Source organism: Vipera ursinii (genome assembly GCF_947247035.1).
Source record: "Vipera ursinii genome assembly, chromosome: 10".
Classification (NCBI taxonomy): Eukaryota; Metazoa; Chordata; class Lepidosauria; order Squamata; family Viperidae; genus Vipera; species Vipera ursinii.
In genome coordinates this window covers 10113780-10136490 of record NC_139520.1, presented here as the reverse complement: position 1 = coordinate 10136490, position 22711 = coordinate 10113780, and the positions used below count along the sequence as shown (strand labels likewise).

At 39.0% G+C, this 22711-nt stretch overlaps 1 protein-coding gene across 1 annotated transcript in view; it reads right to left on the bottom strand.

Annotated features, from left to right (window-relative positions):
* Positions 1 to 22711, bottom strand: part of ADAMTS18 (ADAM metallopeptidase with thrombospondin type 1 motif 18) — a gene marked incomplete at its 5' end in the record, with an annotated part of 85302 nt that overhangs the window by 58401 nt on the left and 4190 nt on the right. The window contains 2 exons of the mRNA XM_083370508.1: positions 74 to 356; positions 21192 to 21508. Coding sequence (XP_083226634.1) covers positions 74 to 356; positions 21192 to 21508 — 600 coding nt within the window. The remainder of the gene's footprint in view (positions 1 to 73; positions 357 to 21191; positions 21509 to 22711) is intronic.

Below are 22711 nucleotides of genomic sequence, written 5' to 3'. Positions count from 1 at the left end.
ATATTCTTAGGACTAATAGGTCAAAGAGAGAGAGAGAGAGAGAGAGAGAGAAAGAGAAAGTTTCCTTACATACATTTCTTGCGCCGTCCACAAAAATGCTGCTTTTGAAACCTTCCATGGTGATAATCGTTAGCTGGAATGTGATAGTTGTGGGCAGTGAGATTGCTGTGATGGTCAGGGGAAAAGTGGTAAGGATTTGGATCTACTTTGTACCGGTGCACTTTCTCTTCAGCTGTCCGTTTATACAATACATGAGGGTGGTGTCCAGCAGGTGGCACATAGTGAAGTTCCTGCGCTAGGTGTTGAGGTAATGGTGATATAAGGAAGTCATTCTCCTGTGTCCTTATCAAACCTGACTAAAGACAGAAATATAAAGGAAAGTATTGGTTATAAACAGTTTCACTAAACGCAGGTTTCTCAAATGCAGTCACAAATTATCAGTTTTGGTCCTTCTTTGAGGCACCTGTCCATGGGAATGAAACAACCCTCCTCTAATACCTCTAAACACCCCACAAACCACTACTGGAGTCAGTGTGTGGTAGTGCAACTTTGCAGTGCTAAGTTTCTCCAATAGCTACTCAAGCTTACTCTAGGTGTGAAGGCTTTCCCAGACATGGACCTATTAGGAAGTGGCACACGACTCTTCAAAGTCAAAATAAGTGGGCATCATTAAAGACTACTTGGAGGAAGATTTGAAAAGGCTCCAACATTTTTCAGGAGAAATCTCCAAAGGAATACCAAAAGAAGCCAGTAAGTTAGAAGAGAAATGAAGTAATAGGATGTGTATATTTGTTCTCCTTGGCATGGAAAAAGTAGCTGCTCCTCCTCCTCTTCCTCCTCCTCCTCCCTCTCAGATCCCAGTCTAGAAATTTCATCCATCTAAAATACTTTTAGAAAGTTCTTGCTTACTAGAAAGACTGTATGCATGAGAAAATACATATTTTTTTCTCATAAGGAATTCTGCCTTTATTATCCTAATCTACCACTACTTCACTCGAGTTAGCTCAACCTGAATCCTCTTGTGCCTTTGTTCTACAGATGTGCAAATACTTCATTGTGATGAAGCTTCAAACAAAGCATCCTTTCAAGCAACGAAAGTTAGGATTCCAATAATGGGATTCTGGCTTCTAAGCTTCTAAACCTGAAGATGGGATCCATATTGTTTTACTTCAATCTTCATAACGCTTTCTCCTGCAGAGCCTATGCTATCATACGAGGGTGGGAGACTTGTCCTGCAGTCTTGGCTGAAAAATCTTACATCCACGTGGCTCCATACAGGTCTCCAGGAAACCATGGAAATATGTGCTAGAGAGACTTCTTAGAGAAAACATACGAAGAAGGCTTCCAAGTTGGGATGCCCACAGGAAATTTCAAAGCACTCCTGGGAGATAGTGAATCTAGAGCCTCTTTAAAGTACGCTGTGGATGACACTTAAGGTACCAACTTAAGAGTCTTTTCAGCATCTATAGGATGACTTCCAACCTGACTACCATCATTGTAAGTTTATTTCAAGCCACATTACCAAAAAGCCTTTCAACCAGCAGCAGAAAAAGTCAGTAGGAGTTTCCATCACAACTTTTTCCAGAAGCAATAAGATGAGCAAACCGAAGCACATCTATGTCATTATGTCCTTAGTGGATGGTAGTTTCACCTCTGCTTCAGAACCACACGAGATCTACATTCTTCCATCTGGGGCCATCTAGTATGCTCCCAAACCAATAGGTCTGATTAAGACCCTGTTCCTACTACATAGCCTCATCTGCCAAACCACAGCTAAAGGCCGGTTTGAGAGGCACTGCACCCACCAACATAAATGTTTAATTATACATACGAAATGCTTCCGTTACGTTCAGTATCTGCAGTTTCAACTACCCTGCCTTAGATAGAAAATCAATGGAACTCTACTTGAACCTCTGCCCAAACCAAGGCAGGCTGAAATAATTTAGTGCATACTAGTACATCTAAGTGCACAGCCGCTAGTAGATTCTACATTTTAAAAAATGTTGCATGCAAGCAACAATATGTATTCCTCCTTTTGTTTAAAGGAAGCCTGAAGTCTTTATTTTTTATTGAAAAGTTTTAAAATACATTTTATCTTTAACAATCCCCCTCCCCCTCCCCTACCTATCCCTCCCTACCCTTCCCCCCTCTCCCCCCCCCCCGACTTCCCAGAGCTAAGTACAAGGTATAAAAACAGAAAACAATCATGAACATCCATATGCTAACAACAATAAACTCTTAAATCTATCGCCCTCTAACTCATATAAGATAACTACAAACAATATTAATATTACATATAAAAAGAAAGAAAAAGAAAAAAAAAGAAAGGAAGATTCATTCAAATGCTAAGTGAAACTTTTTAGTCCCATATTTCTTCTGGATATATTCAATCCATTTTTTCCACTCCATAATATAGCGTTCTTGCGAGTGATCTTTCAAATAAGCCGAGATCTTTGCCATTTCTGCCAGGTCAGAAACCTTTAAAGTCCATTCCTCTATAGTCGGCAATTCCTCCTTCTTCCAATACTGACCTATTAGAAGTCTTGCTGCTGTAATTAAATTCAACATCAACTTAGTGTCCACAACAGTAGCTTCTGTAATTATACCCAACAAAAAGAATTGCGGACAAAACTTTATCTTTTGCTTAAAGATCTTCTGCATGTTCCACCAAATTTTTATCCAAAAAGCCTTAACCTTTTTACAAGTCCACCATATATGAAAATATGTTGCATGAAGTCTTTGCTTTTTTTATTCAAGTAGGAGAGCACACTTTTCGTGCTTTTAGTTAGAAGACCTTAAAGGTAAAGGTTCCCCCACACACAAGTGCTAGTCGTTTCCAACTCTAGGGGCCAGTGATCAGTCTCCGTGGTCATGTGGCTGGCATGACTAGACGCCAAAGGCGCACGGAACGCTGTTACCTTCCCACCTTAAAGTTCCCTGTTTTTCTACTTGCATTTTTATGTGCTTTCGAACTGCTAGGTTGGCAGAAGCTGGGACGAGTAACAGGCGCTCACTCTGCTACACGGCACTCGGGATTCAACCCACCAAACTGCCGACCATCTGATCACAAGGTCAGCGTCCTAACCCACTGAGCCACCGCGTCCCTTAGAAGACCTTAGAGGAAAGGAAAGTCTATTGCATAAAACCGTAAATGAAAGCAGTTGCCAGCCAAACTGTCCTTTTCAAACTCCTCATTCATTCATTCCATACAGCTTGACAAGGAAGTCTTATCGGTCATCTTCAACCAATAGATTCTCTTTTCCTGGCTTGAAACTGAAGACTCTTGGTTTATCATACTAGCTGGGGAATTCTTGGAGTTGACGTTTTAAAGTTGCCAAGGCTGAGAAACACTGGTCTAGCTTCTCAAGGTCTACTTTTAGACCATACCTCAAAGAGATAAAGGAAGATCAGAAGAGAGGCATGAATGAAATAATGTGCATGCATTTGAGTCTGGGGATAACAAAGCTAACAGATTTAGCCTCTGTGCAAATAAATCCAAAATAATGAACTGGCTCTCATATTCACTCCCAGTTTTTGCAAATGAGTGTGCCAAAGTGTGCCTCGCAAATTTTCAATGCTAATATTTTGATTCCTGCTCTAAAGTTGCTTCTGTTTTTCTCATTGCTAAACAAATATTCTGCTAATCCTGTTTATTTTTTCTTTAAAAAAGGAAGATACTGATCTTGTGCAGTGCCATGTATTAAACTCATACTACAGCCATCATGACTAATGTGGTACCATGTAATTTTTCCCCTGATACAAAAGTTTAATGGTTTTCTAATTTATTCTCAGAATGCTGGAAAATTGTTTTCATCTTTCTCTTGGTATTTGTTTATCAGTCAATTTGAGAAATTTGCTGATGATTTGTTGTTGTATGATATACATAATTTTACTACAGGGCCTGCTATTGAAATGGTTTTCTAGTAGATACCTTTTCATCCTTCTGAAGTCCTACTAGCTGCCCCACTTTCCCATTCTAAAGAATTCCAATGACAGTTCTTTTCTTTGAAATTTAATCAAAGCTATAAACATTTATTGCCTGTATTTCTAAAGAGAGAGAGAAAGAGAGGAGGGAGGAGAGAGAGAGAGAGAGAGAGAGGGAAGGAGGGAGAGAGAGAGAGAGAGCTATGTCCTTACTGGTATTAGTACATCCAGCTTCCTTGACTTCAAAGAGCTGACATGATCTTTATCAAGGTCAGCTTCTGTTAATCACTTATCAGCTTCTCTGGTTTGCAATTCTGCTATTTCATTCAAACCAGATGTGTGAAGAAGATCCAGGTTTTCTGCTAAACATCTCCAGTGGAAGGAAGGAAGGAAGGAAGGAAGGAAGGAAGGAAGGAAGGAAGGAAGGAAGGAAGGAAGGAAACTACTGGCCTGATTCAATAAAAAGTAGCATGGTATATTTATATAGATATTATGCTGATGTAGATTCTTGGCCAACAACAACACCCGACCTTTCCTGCAGGCTTTCAAGCAGGGCTATTTGGAATAGGATAAAGGATAAATCTCATCCAAAGGGCTGACTTTACATTTTTAAATGAGTGATGATGTGATACCTATAGTTAGAATTTGCATCAGCATCCAGTGTTCTTGGACAACGGTCCAGACCTCAGTGCTCTGAAAGAATCTACTGTTGATGCCTAACCTGAATCCTCCTTCATTTATTTTTGCTATTTCAGGGAGACTCTGCTACTATCTAGCAACCTTCCAATTAACCACCATCCCTCTGAAGCAGAAGGTGGTAGAATTCTGTGGAAAAAATGAAAGACAGACACCTATGTCCTCTGTGGCTTAGCCAGGCAAGCTTAACAGGGATCCCTGACAATAAAACCATGGGCACCACATGTATGTATGTATATATGTACGTATGTAAGTAAGTATGTACATATTTGGATGAGTTTGGTGGAGATCTAAGGGTGAGAATGAATACATTTGCCTTCCTGAGGCTTCCTGTTTCCATGCCCACCATAGTTTCAAAAGGGAAAACATTTGGATGATTTTGGGAAAGTCATTAAGATTAGGAACTAGAGAATTTTATCTTCAAGAATAAGGGTGTCCAACTTTGACAACTTTAAGACCATGGCTGGCCGAGGAATAATGGGAGTTGAAGTCCCCAAGTTGAGGTCACAAGTCTGACAAGATTGGACATCCCTGTTCTAGAGTCTCCCCTTCTCATTCTAATCCATATTTGAGACTGGAAAGGGTCACAAGGTCAAAACTGAGAAGTTTTGCCACCCAGTGTTAGGGCCACTGATCTCTTGTTGCCCAAAAAGGGCAACAAGACCCACATAAGAGATTGCAGGTTATCCACTTCTTTAATGAAATTCAAATAAATAATGTCTCTTTTTTAGAAGAACTCAAATAAACCTCGCAACCACATTTTTTTTATTCCAGATTAATTTTGTTATGTCAAGTGACACTGTTAACAATGTTGCTCATCTGAATAATTACCTCCCCTTCTAGATAACTACTGAATATACCAGTAGCCTTTGAACCATCAACATTTTACAATAGAGTCAAAGATATCCCCATATAGGAATATATTATATATGTGTATATGTATATATATGTATGTGTTTGTGTTGTGTGTGTGTGTGTATTAGTATTTGTTATTTAAGTCATCAGGAAAAGATGACACCATCACATGCAGTAACAGGGATCTCACCTTGGTATCCAGTATTTTGCAATAACAGTTTGTTTACTGATTTGCCTATGTCTTAATGAGATTAATTAAAAAAACATTAAAAAAGAAAGCAATAAATCTGTTTTAGATTTTGCCATTTAAAGGATTTCCAACATCTGAAATTATTTCTACAGGATTCATTTCATCACTGATTTGAACCATCTGGAAAAGAATATCCTGTGTCTCCTTTTAAAAATCAATCCATGGAGGACCCTTAACTGTAATTTTGCTATCGCAAGTCATATTGGTAGGCAAAGATTTTCAGAAATGTATTAGGAAAGTTGTCCTGGTTAGGGCTGATCAGCAATTTTTTTAAAAAAGGTTTAGCTGATTTATATTTACCTATTATTAATAATCTACATATTATCAATAGCTCAGTTTAAGTACATGTTTGAGATGTGGAAAAGGAGAAACTTTTTAACATACAGCGAAGGTTATTGCAATTTTCCAGTATTTGGCTTTTCCCCAAGGTTTCATTGTTTTCAAATGATTGTTCTTCCTCCAGATGTTTGGAGTTTTAATTGCATATTAAGATTAGTTTTACTGCACAAATGACCAAAGTCTTTAGGTTGGGGGTAGGGAAGGTATACATTTAACATAAATAAATGAATGTCCTACATGAATCTTAGCACCATTGCATTAACTTGACAAAATTACAGTCCTGAGAAAGCCGGAAACCTGGTTCTAAAATTTGTCCTTGCTGAGTGAAATTGATCTCTGTTGATACATCAACAATTAATTACTTACAGACATGTTGTTGCTAATATTGAGCATACAAGCAGTGACACTACTGGACACATAGAGGAGGAATTGCCCTTCCCCAACTCTTTATATTTCTCCCACTTAGTCTGCAAAGCCTAATTAAGACTTTTGAAGGCAGCATCCATCCACTTTGGTAGGCTTGTCAAGAGAACTTCATGGACGTGTGCATAAAGTCATCAGCAGTTGAACTAAGCTTGGAACAGACTTTGCACTTGAGTACATCCAGGGCTTTTTTTGTCATACAACGCTCAGAACGGAGTTCCGGCACCTTTTTGGGATGGAACCGTATAGGGTAGGCAAGGCGGGTTGTATGACATGTGTGAGTTGCGGCACCTTTTTCTTTTACAAAAAAAGCACTGAGTACATCTAAAGGTAAAGGTTCCCCCGCACATGTGTGCTAGTCGTTTCCAACTCTAGGGGCCAGTGCTCATCTCCGTTTCAAAGCCGAAGAGCCAGCGTTTGTCCGAGGACGTTTCCGTAGTCATGTGGTCGGCATGACTAGACGCCAAAGGCGCATGGAACGCTGTTACCTTCCCACCGGAGTGGTCCCTATTTTTCTACTTGCATTTTTACGTGCTTTCGAACTGCTAGGTTGGCAGAAGCTGGGACGAGTAACAGGCGCTCACTCTGCTACACGGCACTTGGGATTCGACCTGCCAAACTGCCGACCTTCTGATCGACAAGCTCAGCGTCCTAACCCACTGAGCCACCGCGTCCCTTGAGTACATCTGGGAAGCCGCAAATTGCTGGAAAGAGGAATGTACTAGGGAAGGAAAAAAAACATTCATATACGCACAGCCACATGCATTCACCTCTTAACCATCTGGTCACATGCTAATTATAAGCATAGTGTACACAAGAGAGTTTCGCTGAAATTCCCTTGTTTTTTGGAAAGATAGTAAATTTTCTTTCCATCAGATTGAGCAACTTGGCCAAAGGTAGATAATTTTTTACTACAATGTTACATGAGCGTATAATAGGGGTGTGTCTGTTATTAGAGTATGTAATATTAGAAAGCAGCTAAAGAATTCATATCTCAATTAACTTATATAAGAAATTATAACTTATTAACAAATAACTTGCCCACGTTGCATTAAAAAAACAAACTCCTCTCCCTATTACACCATGCGTGCATGGATTTCATTCCTGTGAGCCTTAGTTTCATGGCACAGTAATAAAATTGTGAGGAACAGCTCATCAAAATGCAATTAGGACTGAACAGAAATGGTCAATCCGGATGCAAATCCTGACTTACAGTTTGGAGCAAGATGAAATTCCATATTCAGGACAGAAGAAGACAATCAGACCAATGGTGTGGGCTCTAGGCTAAACAAATCAAGATAATTAGCTTTGAGCTTTAGCAATGAATCTATCCTAAACTGCATTAAATCCCAACCTAAGGGAAGCCAATAACTAAACCAGAAAACGTGGGAGTTGTATAATCAGTTCTACCCTGAAGTTCCCTTTATTTTTCAAAGCAGCTCCAAAGGGACAAGCTGGATCAAGGATGTTGCATGGATGAAACCAGAGTTCCATCACTGTCCCATTTAAATTGCTTCTTCTACATGCTACTATTGGGTTTTTTTTTCCTCAGTGGGTAGGGTTTAACAGTAACTGTTGAAGGTCAAAACTCATGTGCCCAGGGAATACATTTCTTTTGTGTTATGTAGGCTCAAAAGATATTTTATACTCCAAAGAGTTAATACTGGCTTTAAAAATTACATTAGGAAGGGAAGTTATTAAGGGAAAATTATCAATTGATTGTTGTTGTTGTTAGCTGCGAAGTCATGTCCGACCCATCGTGACCTTATGGACAATGTTCCTCCAGGCCTTCCTGTCCTCTACCATCTTCTGGAGTCCATTTAAGCTCATGCCTACTGCTTCAGTGACTCCATCCAGCCACCTCATTCTCTGTCGTCCCCTTCTTCTATTGCCCTCAATCTTTCCCAGCATTAGGCTCTTCTCTAGTGAGTCCTTCCTTCTCATTAGGTGGCCAAAGGATTTGAGTTTCAACTTCAGGATCTGGCCTTCTAAAGAGCAGTCAGGGTTGATCTCCTCTAGGACTGACCGGTTTGATCGCCTTGCAGTCCAAGGGACTCGCAAGAGTCTTCTCCAGCACCATAGCTCAAAGGACTCAATTCTTTGGCGCTCGGCCTTTCTTATGGTCCAACTTTCACTGCCATACATTGCAATATCAATTGATAAGATATCACAAATACGTTTATAGGGCAGGACTGAAAACTTACACGAAGCTAGAATAGGGGCATTTAACCTAATGGTATTTATACATGAGTGCAAAAGGGTTCAACTTATACATTAATTTTGTGGTGAAGAGGAACGCTTAGCTAACTGCAAAGCAACATTTAGTCTCTGTTAAAATGCCTGCATTCATCGAAGAAAAAAAAGCGTTGCCATTTAAACTGCCGGGATGAAAGTATGAACATCATCAAAGGGAAGGAAGTATTCAGTCTCTGGCTGATTATTTTCCTATTTCCTATACATTAAGCTGTCAGAAACAGGAGCAATGTTTGAAAGCCTCATTGTCATCTCATTCAATTGTCTTGAGCAGAGCAAATCCAACAATTGCTCACTCACTCTGACAAGAGATGTCAATAGTTCTGAACTGAAAAGCAAGCCCTATAGCTCTGACCTTCTATGGCTTTAGGTTGAGAGGGGAAGGTAACAAGTATCTGGACAACCAGAATTGCTGCCATTTAATGGTCTGGATTTTGGCAGGCCAGTTATGAGACTTGCTGCTCCTCTCTCTACCACCCATAGCTAATGAACAATGACTGGATTGGTGTCAAAGGTCTAGGTCAGGAAAATGAAAATCATTCTTCAGGATTACATATCCCATATTTTGAAAGACCTCTCCTATAGAATTTCATTATGTAAGACAGCTTGTTCCTCTAGACGTTGCACAGATAACAATAGAAAGTACAAGGGACACTATATAGAATTTTTGTGTTTTGACAATTTAGTGAATCTTTGGAAAACACCTCCAGAACATTTGATTTCATTCTATGATGATGTAGTTGTTTCATTCATTACCTGGATTTTTTTTAAAAAAAAAATTGGTTAAAGCATACATTGTTCCCATTGGTTTGTAAGCATTTAACCAAATCATTGATATGCACCATTTCATGAGATCTCATTATAACGTAAAATGCAGAAATAAAGAATTCAAGTTTCTCCCCATATAATATTTTCCCTCCTTTTAAAATGTTTTTAAAATCCCTTGCCCATCTTCTCCACATTACAGATTTACCAACAGCACTACAGAAAACCAGATGTTAACTATAACCATCCTCTCAAAGTAGGCTGTTCTAATAAAGCTAAGCATAGTTGGGTCTGGTGAGCACTTGAGAAGATGACACCAAAAAATGGCAGAGCTGTAAATTAGATTAAGAAGTCAAAAAACATCCAGAAAAAAAAGCAATGGCAATCCCACTTCTATACTGTTCCAAAGAAAAATACTGGAATATTTCCAAAGTCTGAAGGAGTCCAGTCCAGTTCTAGTTCAGAAGAAATGTTACTTCACTGACCTTTCATCAGAAATTGTGTTTTTAGCTGTTTTTATGACCACTGGAATAACAATATGATTTTTTTCCCCCAAAAAATGCACCTTTCTGCATCAGGCCATCCAAGTCAAGCAAGATTTCTGCAAATTCAGGATAACAGTCTAAATACTTTATTCACATTGACAGTTTCCCCCTACATTGCAAAGCAAACGGGAAGCCATGGGATTAGGAGAGGAATTCCCTAATGCTTCACTTGTTTTACCGTGAAAGAAGGCAGCGCTGTACTTTTCCTATGTTTGAACTGCAACTCATGCACCAACAAGTAGCTGATGAAAGGTTAAAATATAGGTGAGTGATAGGAAAATTTTGTCAGAAGTGGGAGAGGGGCAGTCACACAAAGGAAAATCAAATGGCTAATCAAGTCATTTGCAAAATAAATGTGAAGTTAGTGCAAATAGCAGGAAATATCTTTAATCAGTAATATTATTTCCTCAAACAATGAAGACAGATGATAAGGCTGATAGACATAGATCTACTTAGTCTGTTGAGTAATAAGAGGAATTGCTTGGGGAAATTACAGTTTGTAGAAATTTATCCTCCTCTTCCTCCTCTCTCTCTCTTTCTCTTTCTCTCTTTCTCTTTCTCTCTCCCTTTCTCTCTCTCTCTCTCTCTCTCTCTCACACACACACAGAGATGCAAAGGTAAACAGAAAACAGAAGGGGTAGTGCCCAAGAAAATTAACCTCAGCAGCAGAAGAAATAAACTCCATTTCACTTCCATAGGGTTATTGGTTATCTTTCTGTTTTGCTACTAATTCAGAAAGTTCGAGGAACTGAATTTCCCACATGTGAAGAATGGCATTAATCATGAGCTCCCAAGATCAGAGAACCTACCAAGGGGGACCATGAAATCAGGCACTAAGGTCTTATACAACAAAGGGAAAAATGACACAATTCTATCCTGTCTCAATTTTACCATAAGGAGCAATTCTGTCCTCTCTTTCATCATGCTTTGCAAATTTTGAAAATGGTGAACTCCATGGTCACCACTGGTTAATCCACTTTTGATCTCTACTCAAATCTTCAGATCAACAGTCACAGATCAGAAGCAAAGGGCATTGATATTCTGAAATCTGCTCCCCCATAGTTGTCATAGACAAATGGTGATCTCTGTTGTCCCTTATAACATTGTAATCCTTCCAAAAATACTTATTGTATGTTTTTTTAAAAAAAAATAGGGGACATTTATAGCATCTCTTCTTCACCTTCACCCAATTCTTTCACCAAAATACCGGTAAATCTATTTGGCATGTTTGTCAGCACAGGAAGAGATAGGAAATGTCATCCTTTAGCATCAACTTCCCATTTAAGAAATTCTTGGACCCATCTGAATCCTATTCTGATATAAAGGGTGATAAAGCATTCAATTTAATTCCTCCTTGGCTACAGTTCAAGTTTTGTCAACTCTGAATTGCAGAAGAGCTGTAAACATCAAGATTTCTCTTTTATCTACAAGTTGTTGTTTTCCCCCACCACCACATTGAGAAGTCTATGTCATTACTAAAAGAACCTGACAACCCCTGTATCAACAAATCAAGGAGAATCCAAAGTGTTTTGAGAAGTGGCTGGTCAGCAGAAATACTAGGCTATTCTAGACAAATAAATCTGAAAGATTATGAAATTAGTTCCTCTGACATCATGAATTATCTCAAGTTATAAAAACAATATGTGAGGAATTTAGGAGAAGAGGGAGAGACTGAGGGTGGAGTCAAGAGAGGACTCAGTCTAGAATCATTACTGTTCAAAAATGCTCCCAGTCCAGCCTCCCTTGAATTCTGTTGACTCTTATTTAGCACCAATTTTATGCTGCCCAATTTAGTGCTGACTGTTAGTTGACTAGATTCTTGTGAATAGGCTTGAGCAATAAATCTTCTTCTTGTTGTTGTCGTTAGTTGCGAAGTCATGTCCGACCCATCGCGACCCCATGGACAACGTTCCTCCAGGCCTTCCTGTCCTCCACCATCTTCTGGAGTCCATTTAGGCTCACGCCTACTGCTTCAGGGACTCCATCCAGCCCCCTCATTGTCTGTCTTCTTAACTGCAACTTAAAGTATGGTCTTGATTCTTCAGGCCTGACATAGCATCTGTGGCCCTACCACTTGCAAATGCTCTCTGTCCATTCCATACGGGGTAAAATCTCTCATGAGCGCTCAGTGTTGAAGAAAATACATTCTCTTCCTATTCCTGGGCACTTTTCTCTGGTACTGACCATAAATGAGGTTGCTCTGAATGAGCTTTCCCATTGTTGAAGTGCAGCTTCTTTAAGCATTCCAGCCTCTTTTTTTCCCCAAAAGAAAAATGCTCCCTTCAGCACCGCACGTGATGTGCTTCCAATTCCAGCCTCTCCTATAAAATCAGCTACATGCTGTGAATACAGGCACATGCATCTGGTTGAGGAAGGCTGTCTTGCAAACTGCTCACTGTATGGAGATCATTTGTCATCTGCAAAACAGATCCAACACTGGCTGTCTGGCAGAAACTTAAAGGTTGCCGTCATAGAGGAAATTAAAAGAGTTACATGGGAACGAGGAAGCACTCCCATCTCTACCCCCAAATACTTTTTTTTCAGATTTTTATAAACAAGCCTGGGCTGGAAAGTCAAAGAAAAGGCAAAGAGAACTAATATCGTTCACATTTTCGTGCCATATGGCAGGCATGTATTAGATTTTGCTTGTTTGGTTTCAAGCTTATGATGAAAACCTTTGCTGAATGGAAGATCTCCAAAGTTTGCTGCCTAGAACAGCATGTTCCCAAAGATGGTCTCAAGGACCACCAATAAACTGGCATGTCCTTTCATTAGCCTAGAAAAGATCATGGCAACAAGAAGAGTCACTTAAGGATGTTCTGAGTATTTTTTCAATTTATCAATTTAATTTATCAACTTAAATTAGTGACAGATTTAAACTATAAATTACAGCTCTGAACTGTACAGAATGGGACCACCTTGCCTCCAGTGGCAAACTGCTTCATAGTTTTGGTCCCTGGCGAAGCAGAATCCTATCTTAACCATACCTTCAACTATGATGAGGATGTGCAAAGATACCTAAGAATATGGGATGTACTACATGGGAATAGAATTTATATGAATAATGAAGCATGAGGTCAAAGGTTAACTGAGAGGTGTGTTATGGGACAAGGAGTGGCCAGCCAGCTGTGTCTGAGACCCACACTACTGTTATTTTGTGCAATTCAGACATACAGCAAAACACAACTACTATAAATCAGAAATAGAGAAAAGGGAATCCATCTCAAAAGTGATAGGAAAATGTAGGGAAATATTTGTAAAATGGACAAAAAGATCTGTATGTAATGCACATTTGCTTATTTATATGCATTAGATGCAGATTTGGAAAGAATTCGGTAATTAGTTAAGCCGAGCTGCTCATTTTTCATATGAAATTCAAATGCTATTCTCACTCCTTATAATTATTTGGTTTTAAATCAGATTTGGTCAGGCAAAACGAGAATGTCAGAAGGAGACAGGGCACTCTGAACTAAAAGATGTGGCCCCTTGTGTGCCTGAAAAGAGCTTAACCTGTGGTCTTCTAGATACTGTCAATGTACAACTAAGTAGCCTTCACTCTTTATCATGTTGACTATGACCGTTGGGAGTTCTGCAACATCTGAAGAGCCACAGATTTCACTCAGAGCCATGATTTGGCAGATTTGAGCATGACATCTGGTTGAGTGAGTATGTCACAGCATAGAATTCTCTGCAATAAGCAACACAGTGTGGAAGTTAAACAAGTGGCACTCTAGGGGAAAGAAAAATTGTCAGTCTGAGACTTGTCAAAAAACATCCTACGTTCATATCTGGCCAACGAAACAAAGTCTTACTTAGTTATAAGCTCCACAACATTAGTTATATAAATCCTTCAGAATTTGCAGTACAAGAAACCACATAACTGTATTAATATGAATTCCACTGTTTCTAGCTAAAAATAAATTGTATTTTTTTTTTGCAGGATTCATCATTTCAATGTTTTATCTGGATTCAACGCATAGTTATAGAAGGCAGCAAGAGTTTGAAATTCTCCTCAAGTATTAGAAAAGCAGAGAAACGTGAGACCCAGAAGTATAAATATGCTCCCAGAATTGTCTTTTGGTGAGTACCAGTTTCATTGTTCCACTTGTAGCTTGGAATCTATTTGGCCTTCTGATAAATAAGTATTTTTCAGTCTACTATGGCAAATCTTTTGGGAATGAGCCACACACTGATCTCAGAGTTGCATGTCTTCTCCTGATCTAAAGAAACAGCCTGCAGAAGAAATTGAGGTAGCCCACTCTTTTCTCTGCCTGCTCTCCACACATTTAGGCAGTCATCTGGAGAACAACAGTAGTCTCATTGCTTATTAGACCAACTTTGCTTTTCTATGTTGGAATTATGTCCACATGTGCAAAGGCATCATATTATATGAAAGGATAAATTGTATTTGAAAGTCTACTGAGATTTTAAAAAATAAGATGTTAAAACACCTAGAAGGTACCAAAGAATTTCACTGCCTTGTGCATCGTTTGGTCAAAGGACACACTGTTTTCTTATTCAACAATTCAACAATAAGAATGGCCCTAGCCATGTATTTTATATTATTATAAACATATAGCAAAACCAGTCGATTCTTGCAAGAAAATAACTGACAACTGACAATACCAGATGGGTGTGCCATATGTGCAACAGCTGGTTGTTTGAGTATGTTGGTCTGACCTTCCAACTACATTCTATATTTGGTGAAAATGATGTTAATGGCATGAAATTGTCTATTGTTCAAGCTGTTTTTATTTGTCATTGAATCCATGACTTATTAAAGACTGCAACTGATGCATAAAGGCACATTAGAAATCTATGTTCAGTAAGGTTCATATTATTATTACATAAGAATGACTTTGCTGGATTAAGCTAGCAGCTGATATTACCCAGCCTTCTGTTCCTCCACAGCAGATAATTAATTCAAGGATCAACCTGTAGCATCTTTTTAATAGCAACCATGTTCTTGAGCCCCCAAAGTCTCATAGCAATGCTAAAAAGTAAATAGGTGAAAATAAAAGGTCATACCCTTATGGAAGACCTATCATTTGACCCAAGGTCATGTCCCCCACAGTAGCTAATCAAGGGAATAGTCCCAGAATATTTCTTCAATAAAATCAAGTGGCAAGTTTGAAATTCATACTTCCATTTGCTCAGATCTGATGACACGTATTCTTCAGCAGGATTTATTCCACCTGAATACAAGAACTTCCTAATTCAGGTTGTCCTCTCTTTCTAGTAGTAACATGGCACATTTGTACTACATTTGTACTGTGGTACAAAGGTCTTTCATCAGGCCAGATAAAGAGTTAATAGCAACATTTGTACAGAAGGGACTCTAGTAAGGCTCCATTCATAGGCTACGGATCATTTTCTTAAAACCATTGGTGAAAAGTACCAGCACTTATCCAAGACATGCAAACTGTGGTAATGATATATCAAAAAGAATCATTTCAAGCAGAACTAATACAGCTCCTTGACCTTCCAAGATTGCTCCCATCAGTTGGATCTTGTGGTGGGTTTAGACAGTTTTCATATTCACACTTTCTTAATTATGATTTATTTTGGCAGTATAAACTATGGCCTTTAAGGGTGCCTGAAATTACATTATCTCACCAGTTCGGAGATGATAGATAATCATAAATTATTTTCTCACTCCTCCAAAGCCCAAAAGATTAAATATGTTTTCTTTACCAATTGGCAAAAGGAATAAATCCTCTGGTGAGGTTGAAATCTATCGCTTACAAATTATTATTATTATTATTATTATTATTATTATTATTATTATTATTATTATTATTATTATTATTATTATTTCATTAGATTCAGATGCTAACCCACATCCAAACCATCTCTGAGTGGCTTCTTCATTCAAAGGTAGTCTTCTTCATTCTTTTTATTTTCTTAAAGAGTCATTGTGAGATCAGACATCAACAACTCTTTATTTATATTGGACTTGTTGCAACAAGTAATTAAACACATCTACATCTTGATGAACCTCAAAACTTTGAAATATATCAGTCAAGGGCAACAAAATATATTGTAACTTTTATAAAGTTAATTTAAAGATTCCACAGTCAAAGTGTTACAAAAGTTTGAGCAGCTCAGCTACAGATGCTGTATTTCTGACCTCTGCAAAATGATATACAAACATTTAGGCTTCAGCTGGCAGATTCACCCCATAAATTGCAGGATCTGTTTTGTAAGTCATAGTTCAATTTTAAATAGTTCCAACACAGCGGGATTGAAAGGCAAGAAGTTAAATTGTACAGCTTCCTAACACAACAGTCCAAGAAGAAATCCCTCTATATCTTCCATTCTCTGTAAAAATTCTACTTAATGCTTCACCAACTATTTAGTGCCCTGTTTTGCCCTGTTATCTTTAACTTTCCACCAAAAGAAATGTATTTATTTAGTTATTTACTGTATGGCATAAAGTACATGGATAATAGTAGTAAAGATGCATAAAAGGACCGCATAATACCATGGTACATAGTACGATGGAAATATGTAGTCAGTTTTGTAAAGTGTGATGAATTCAAGAAGTTATACTGTATATAAGTTATAGGTTATTTTGTGAAATATGTTGATTCATGAGAATAAAATAAGAGTTCTATGTATTAATATCAAGGCCATTTATCAAGCAGTATTGGTTAGTTGAATAAAAAAATGCTTTTCCTCCTGTATAAACTCCCCAAAAGAAATTTCTTGAGCATAACAGGTGCCTTGTTAACTAAGGAATCTTTCCAAGCCTTCTTATCTGTTACAAATATTGGCACACTTCCCCCCAATTGTGATTTAAAAAAAAATACCTTCCAGAAACATTTTCAATTATAATATTAACTTTAAACAGTTCCTGCTATTTGGACTAGGCTAATTGAAAACATAAGGCATGGGAAACAACATTCTATTCAGCTGCATTCTTTGAAAATGGGAGGGGAAATGCAGAAATTGCAAACATGGCTATATGACCAGAGATGTCCATGTGGGGGATTAAGGAGGAAAGCTCCACGGTTCCAAACATGTGTTCAAAGATGCACAACAAACTTTCCATATATCATTATATAATAAATTACACATCTTGGACCATAACGGTGCAAGTGTTGTGCAGTGACTGTGAAGAAGCTACTTGGATGAGAAGCAAAACATTTTCAAGGAAAAGAAGAAAACACAGTTGCCTTTTGGAAAAGCACCTTTGGTTTTGGATAAAAATATGGTGGATTCTTCAGAAAGCTTTTAAGAAAAAGATAAGATTTACTCCACAGTTATTTTTACTGGGTATTATCTTGGACTGTTCTGCTATAGAAACCAAATTGATGTTACATTTAATAATGGCAGCCAGACTTCTGGTGGCGCTATATTGGAAGAAAGAAGATTTGCCTACGATAGAACAATGGACATTTAAAGTAATGGACATGGCTGAAATGGCAAAAGTTTCAGCATATTTGAAAGAGCAATCGCAAGAAAAATATATTTTGGAATGGAGAAGATGGATGGATTATATTCAAAATAAATATGGGACTAAAAAGTTTCAAATAGCTTATGAATAATTTTTAGTAATTAAAAAGATGTGTTATTAAAAGAGTGGAAGGTTTGTTAATGTTTTAATAGATATTTAGCATATGTTTGTATAAGATTGTTATACCCTGTATTCTGCTTTAGGAAGTCTGGGGGGGAGGGGTGATGGGGAAGGGGGTTCAATTTATATGTTTTTTAAATTTTGTAAAACTTTTCAATAAAAAAAGGAAAAGCACCTTTGGGACAAGAATGCAGGTGGATTTCAAGGAAATCATACTGAGCGCTAAGAATTCATAGCAGTTTTGAGCCCTTGTCAAAATCCTTTTCAAGATAATAGCAATAGCACTTAGACTTATATACTGCTTCACAGTGCTTTACAGCCCTCTCTCTAAGCAGTTTACAGAGTCAGTATATTGTCACCAACAATGTGAGTCCTCATTTTACCAACCTCAGAATGATGGGAGGCTGAGACAACCTTGAGCAGATGACACTCGAACTGCCAAACTGCTGGCAGCCAGGAGTCAGCAGAAGTAGCCTGCAGTACCGCATTCTAATCACTGCACCACTTATAAAGATAAGGCAGGTCAATGCTGTCAAATGGTACTGATATTTAGCACTGATATCACCTAGACCAGGGGTAGGCAACCTCGGCTCTTTTATGACTCATGGACTTCAACTCCCAGAATTCCTGAGTCAGCTATGCTGGCTCAGGAATTCTGGGAGTTGAAGTCCATGAGTCATAAAAGAGCCGAGGTTGCCTACCCCTGACCTAGACAAATCACATAAGGGCAGAAAATATATCTCTACCATGTCATCAATGAAAGTCTGAGATTTGTTGTTATCAGCTGAAACCTCAAATGCAATTCCCATTTGACTTGTTCTACATCCATATGACTTCCATATACATGCAGCATATATATGACTTAAAACACATACCCTACTGTTTAAAACCCAAACTAATTTTGCTTCCAGCAGTCCTGAGCAGAGTTAGTCAAACCAAGGTCAGGATTATCTGCACAGTTTGTCTGCTGTGCACTTCAAACCTATGGTAGGCCTGCCAAAAAAAGAATTTGGCAAGGAAGAAGCAAGACCCCTTTTCCACACTGAAAGGCGGACAGTAATATCATCAGCAAATTTCTTATCCAAGGATTCTCTAACTAGGTCATATCTATACAATTGTTACTTCATTTGCACATACACCAGGCTGCTAGTTGGCCAAGGACTTTCATTATGTTGACACAGCAGCACTGACTAGATCTGTAGTAGGGGAGTAATGAGGCAATAAAAGTCCCCAAAAAACGGAGGCTAAGATATTGCTGACCAATTAAATAAATGCAGGTTTTTCAGTCTAAGCTCCTGAAGTCTCCCAAGATCATACTTTACAGTGACCGTATTATCTCATTATTATGAGGTCTTTCTTGATGACAGTAGGAATTTTCTTTTCAAGGAATCACAGATGGCCATCATAACATTTGTTTTTTGTCTGTTGGTCAAATACAACTCTGTCCTAAATAGATGTTTTATCTTAGTCTCAGTAATGACCTCATAAGTAGGATTTCAAGAAAGCTGCTATTCCTTAATTCTTCATTTCTAGTGACATTACATAGCTGTGTTCTGTCTTTGGTCTCTCCAGATAAATTTTCTACACAGGCAAGAATAGCAAAGCAGCAGCCGAGGGACTGGGTTTTCTGAATTGCTCACACATACACTCCAAAGCGAGCAAGATCAAAGAATCCCTGCAGTCCATTAAAACGCCATTGCTTCCAAATCCCAACGTGATGTTTCGGGCTTGAAAGAATAGGCCACTGCACTTGCATTGTGGGGAAGCTACTGCTAATGAAAGGAACAATGGAATGATTAGCGCTGCCATCCATGTAGAGCAATGCAACTGTCCATTTAATTGCCAGGACTAAAATGAATAGGAAAGAAGGGCAACCTAATTGTGGAAAAGGGAGGGGGTATGGATGGTGGTAGTTATAGGAACCACATTGATATGAGAGCTTGGCTTCACACATCACATCAAGGTATAGTTTATTTGGTTACTGAGCAATGATTGACTGGATACCTACAAGTCAAAAACCTTGAGCATACAGATGTACAAGAATGGAACCTAAGACCTAAATGCAAAGACGTTATCTACCACAAAACTCATGCCTCATCCAAGAATCATTGACAATATCTTGCAACAATGATCACCAAATATGCACCAAAAAAAACCTTAAACCACCATTTTTTCTCTTTCCATTCAATCATGCCAAATTCTCAGAGACTGCCTCGACAAGATCCTGAGGTTTTCTTGGCAGGTTTTAGAGAAGTGGTTTACTGAGAGAAAGTGACTGGCTTAAGGTCACCCAGCTGGCTTTGTACCTAAAGCAGGACTAGAACTCACAGACTTTTGGTTTCCAGCCAGGTGCCTTAACCACTACATTACCAATCTGCTCTCCAATACCAATAGAGGGCAGCAAAGTGGGATTGAAATCCTTTGCTGCCACCTAGTGGTTGTCTGATTTTTTTAGCCCATATTGTAAGCCTCCTTAGAGCATTCACACTTTATTACATTCCTTGACCTCACCACTTATATTTTCTGCTGTCTTCACCCCATTGAATTGTATTGGAACAACTAGCGATTCTCTACCCAAAGAGCTTTTTACAGCCTGATGGCGATGGAGTTCAAACGGACCTCCTCTAGTAGAGGAGATACCCTTATTCCATGGCAAGTAAACTTACTGTTTAAGTCAACTGTAGATTTTTCTTTAAAGAGGAGATCTCTGAAGGCTAGATAAAGGTAAATCCTCCCTTAAACCAAGATTGGTTGCTGATGATTCCATGAATACAAATAATGCCATTTTCTTGGCAACAATACAAAAGTATTTGTCAGGCCCAAAGAACCAAGAATGGCATGGGGGGGAAGACTTCTGAATAGTCTCTTTATTGTTGTTTATCTACATACAGAATCTTGCCAGATTAAAACAGTGATCTGCATAATTATAGATAAACTCTGTGAATTGCTAGGGAGGGTTCATCTTTGCTCTCTTCCTGCTCACTTGATATTATTCCAAGATTCACTGTCTCTTTGCTCTCTGGGAAGGATCCCCTCCTTCCCGTGACTCCAGACCACATTTCACCACAGTATTATTACATTACCTTATACTGATTTTTTTCCCCAATTTTCCAATCTAACCTATAGTCCTGAGATTACCTGTTCATCCCTATCCAAGAACTAATCGATTCCAATCCTAATTTTTAGAGATCAGCTAAGATGGACTGGACTGATTGTGGATTGGTGCATCATATGCCAACCCAAAGCTTTGAAAGCAGTTACAGAAATTGTCCAAAAGATTTAATTGCACAGAAAGAAAGAAAAAAAACCAAAGTATTGAATATACAGACCTTCATCAGACTGAATTATGTTTAGATTTAATTTGGTCAACCTTTGTTGATGTTTGTCACGTTTTGAAACAAGGCCCTTCCAACATGTCCCACTGCTACCCTCAACTAAAAAAAAGTTGTGTGATCGTGGGACAGCTGCAGGCAGCTTTAAATCAGCCTTAAGCCAACAGATGAGAACCAATGTAGTAGAAGGGGAAGAGTTTGAAAACCAGGCAACAAGGCGTAATACTTACCAAACCTGCGCACGTGGAAATGGCAACGGAGGAAGAACTGTAGTTCCTTATAAATCCCTGATAGAAACACTGTTCAACACCGCGAACCTGAGAATCGTCAATGCCATCTTTCCCAAGCACCTGGACAGTCACATCCTGGCTCAGGAAGTTTGAGGGCTTCAGCTCAAGGTGCAGTTCCCGTCCAAATGCTGCGAACCTATAGTGCAAGGAAGCTTTTGCGCTTAGGGTGGACCGCTTCCTCCTCGTGCCGTGCAAAATGTCATGCGAGAGATAGGATCCGCTGGAGTCCACCTCAACGGGGATAACAAAGGTGTAATCTGGAACAAGGTTGAGAATGGGGTTAGCCACCAGGCTTCATCCCCCCACCAGCATTTGGGTGCCTTTCTGGGTCTAAGGGTTTAGCCTGCTTCCTTTGAAAATTAACTTTCAATGAGATACATCGATGGGACCAAACTTTTAGAGGGACGAGGCTGCCACTACCATTCCTTGGGCTGCTATTGGGAGTCTTTCACTTATCAATTCACAGATTCTTTTAAAATACGGGCTTGGAGGCTGCTGGCTGTTCCTGGGAGCACAGTCCTTTGGGGTTGCTATTGGTTTTAATGTGGTATTCCATGTGCATTACCTTATAAGTCACTTATGTTCATGTTTGAATTAGAGCAGCTTATAAATTGAAGCCAGTAAAATAAACAGTTTGGGTCCAAGCTCCCCTTCCCCCACCCCTTCCCAGGGCAATTGCAAAAATTATAAAATCTGGGTTTATTCCTTTCCTACTCTTGGAACAGTCCTTCCAGGAAAGACAGAATACTGCAGCTGCAAACTTCCCTGGTCACTCTTAACTCATCCATTTGTCATTTACTTGATGACAAAGAATCACCCTTATTGGAAGCCAACTATATAACTCTGCTGGACAGTCTTCTTAGCTTTGTTTCCATCACCCCCATGTGTTCTAGTGGGAAACGCTTGGGTACTTTATATGCCCTGTTGAGCTCCTGCAGGAAATATATTAAATAATGAAACTCATAATAAGATTACCGCTCTCACTTTGGGCTTCAAGATTTCTGGCTGCAGAGTCTTTTGCTGGCTCTCCTATTCTGCCATCAAGCTATAAAACTTGATCCATCCTAGTGGACAATCACTTGACCATGAGCCAGCAGTGTGCAGCAGCAATCAAAAAAGCTAATACAATCCTGGGTTGTGTAAACAGAGGCATAGAATCAAGATCATGCAAAGTATTAGTACCACTTTATAAAACCCTAGTAAGACCACACCTTGGAGTACTGCAGCCAATTTTGGTCATCATATCACAAAAAAGACGTTGAGAGTTTGAAAAAATTCAGAGAAGAACAACTAAGATGATCAAAGGCCTGGAGACTAAAATATATGAAGACCGGCTGCAGGACTTGGGTTCGGCTAGTCTAAAGAAAAGAAAAACAGGGGCAACATGATAGCAGTCTTCCAGTATCTGAGGGGCTGCCACAAGGCAGAGGAGGCCAGGTTGTTCACCAAAGCACCAGAGG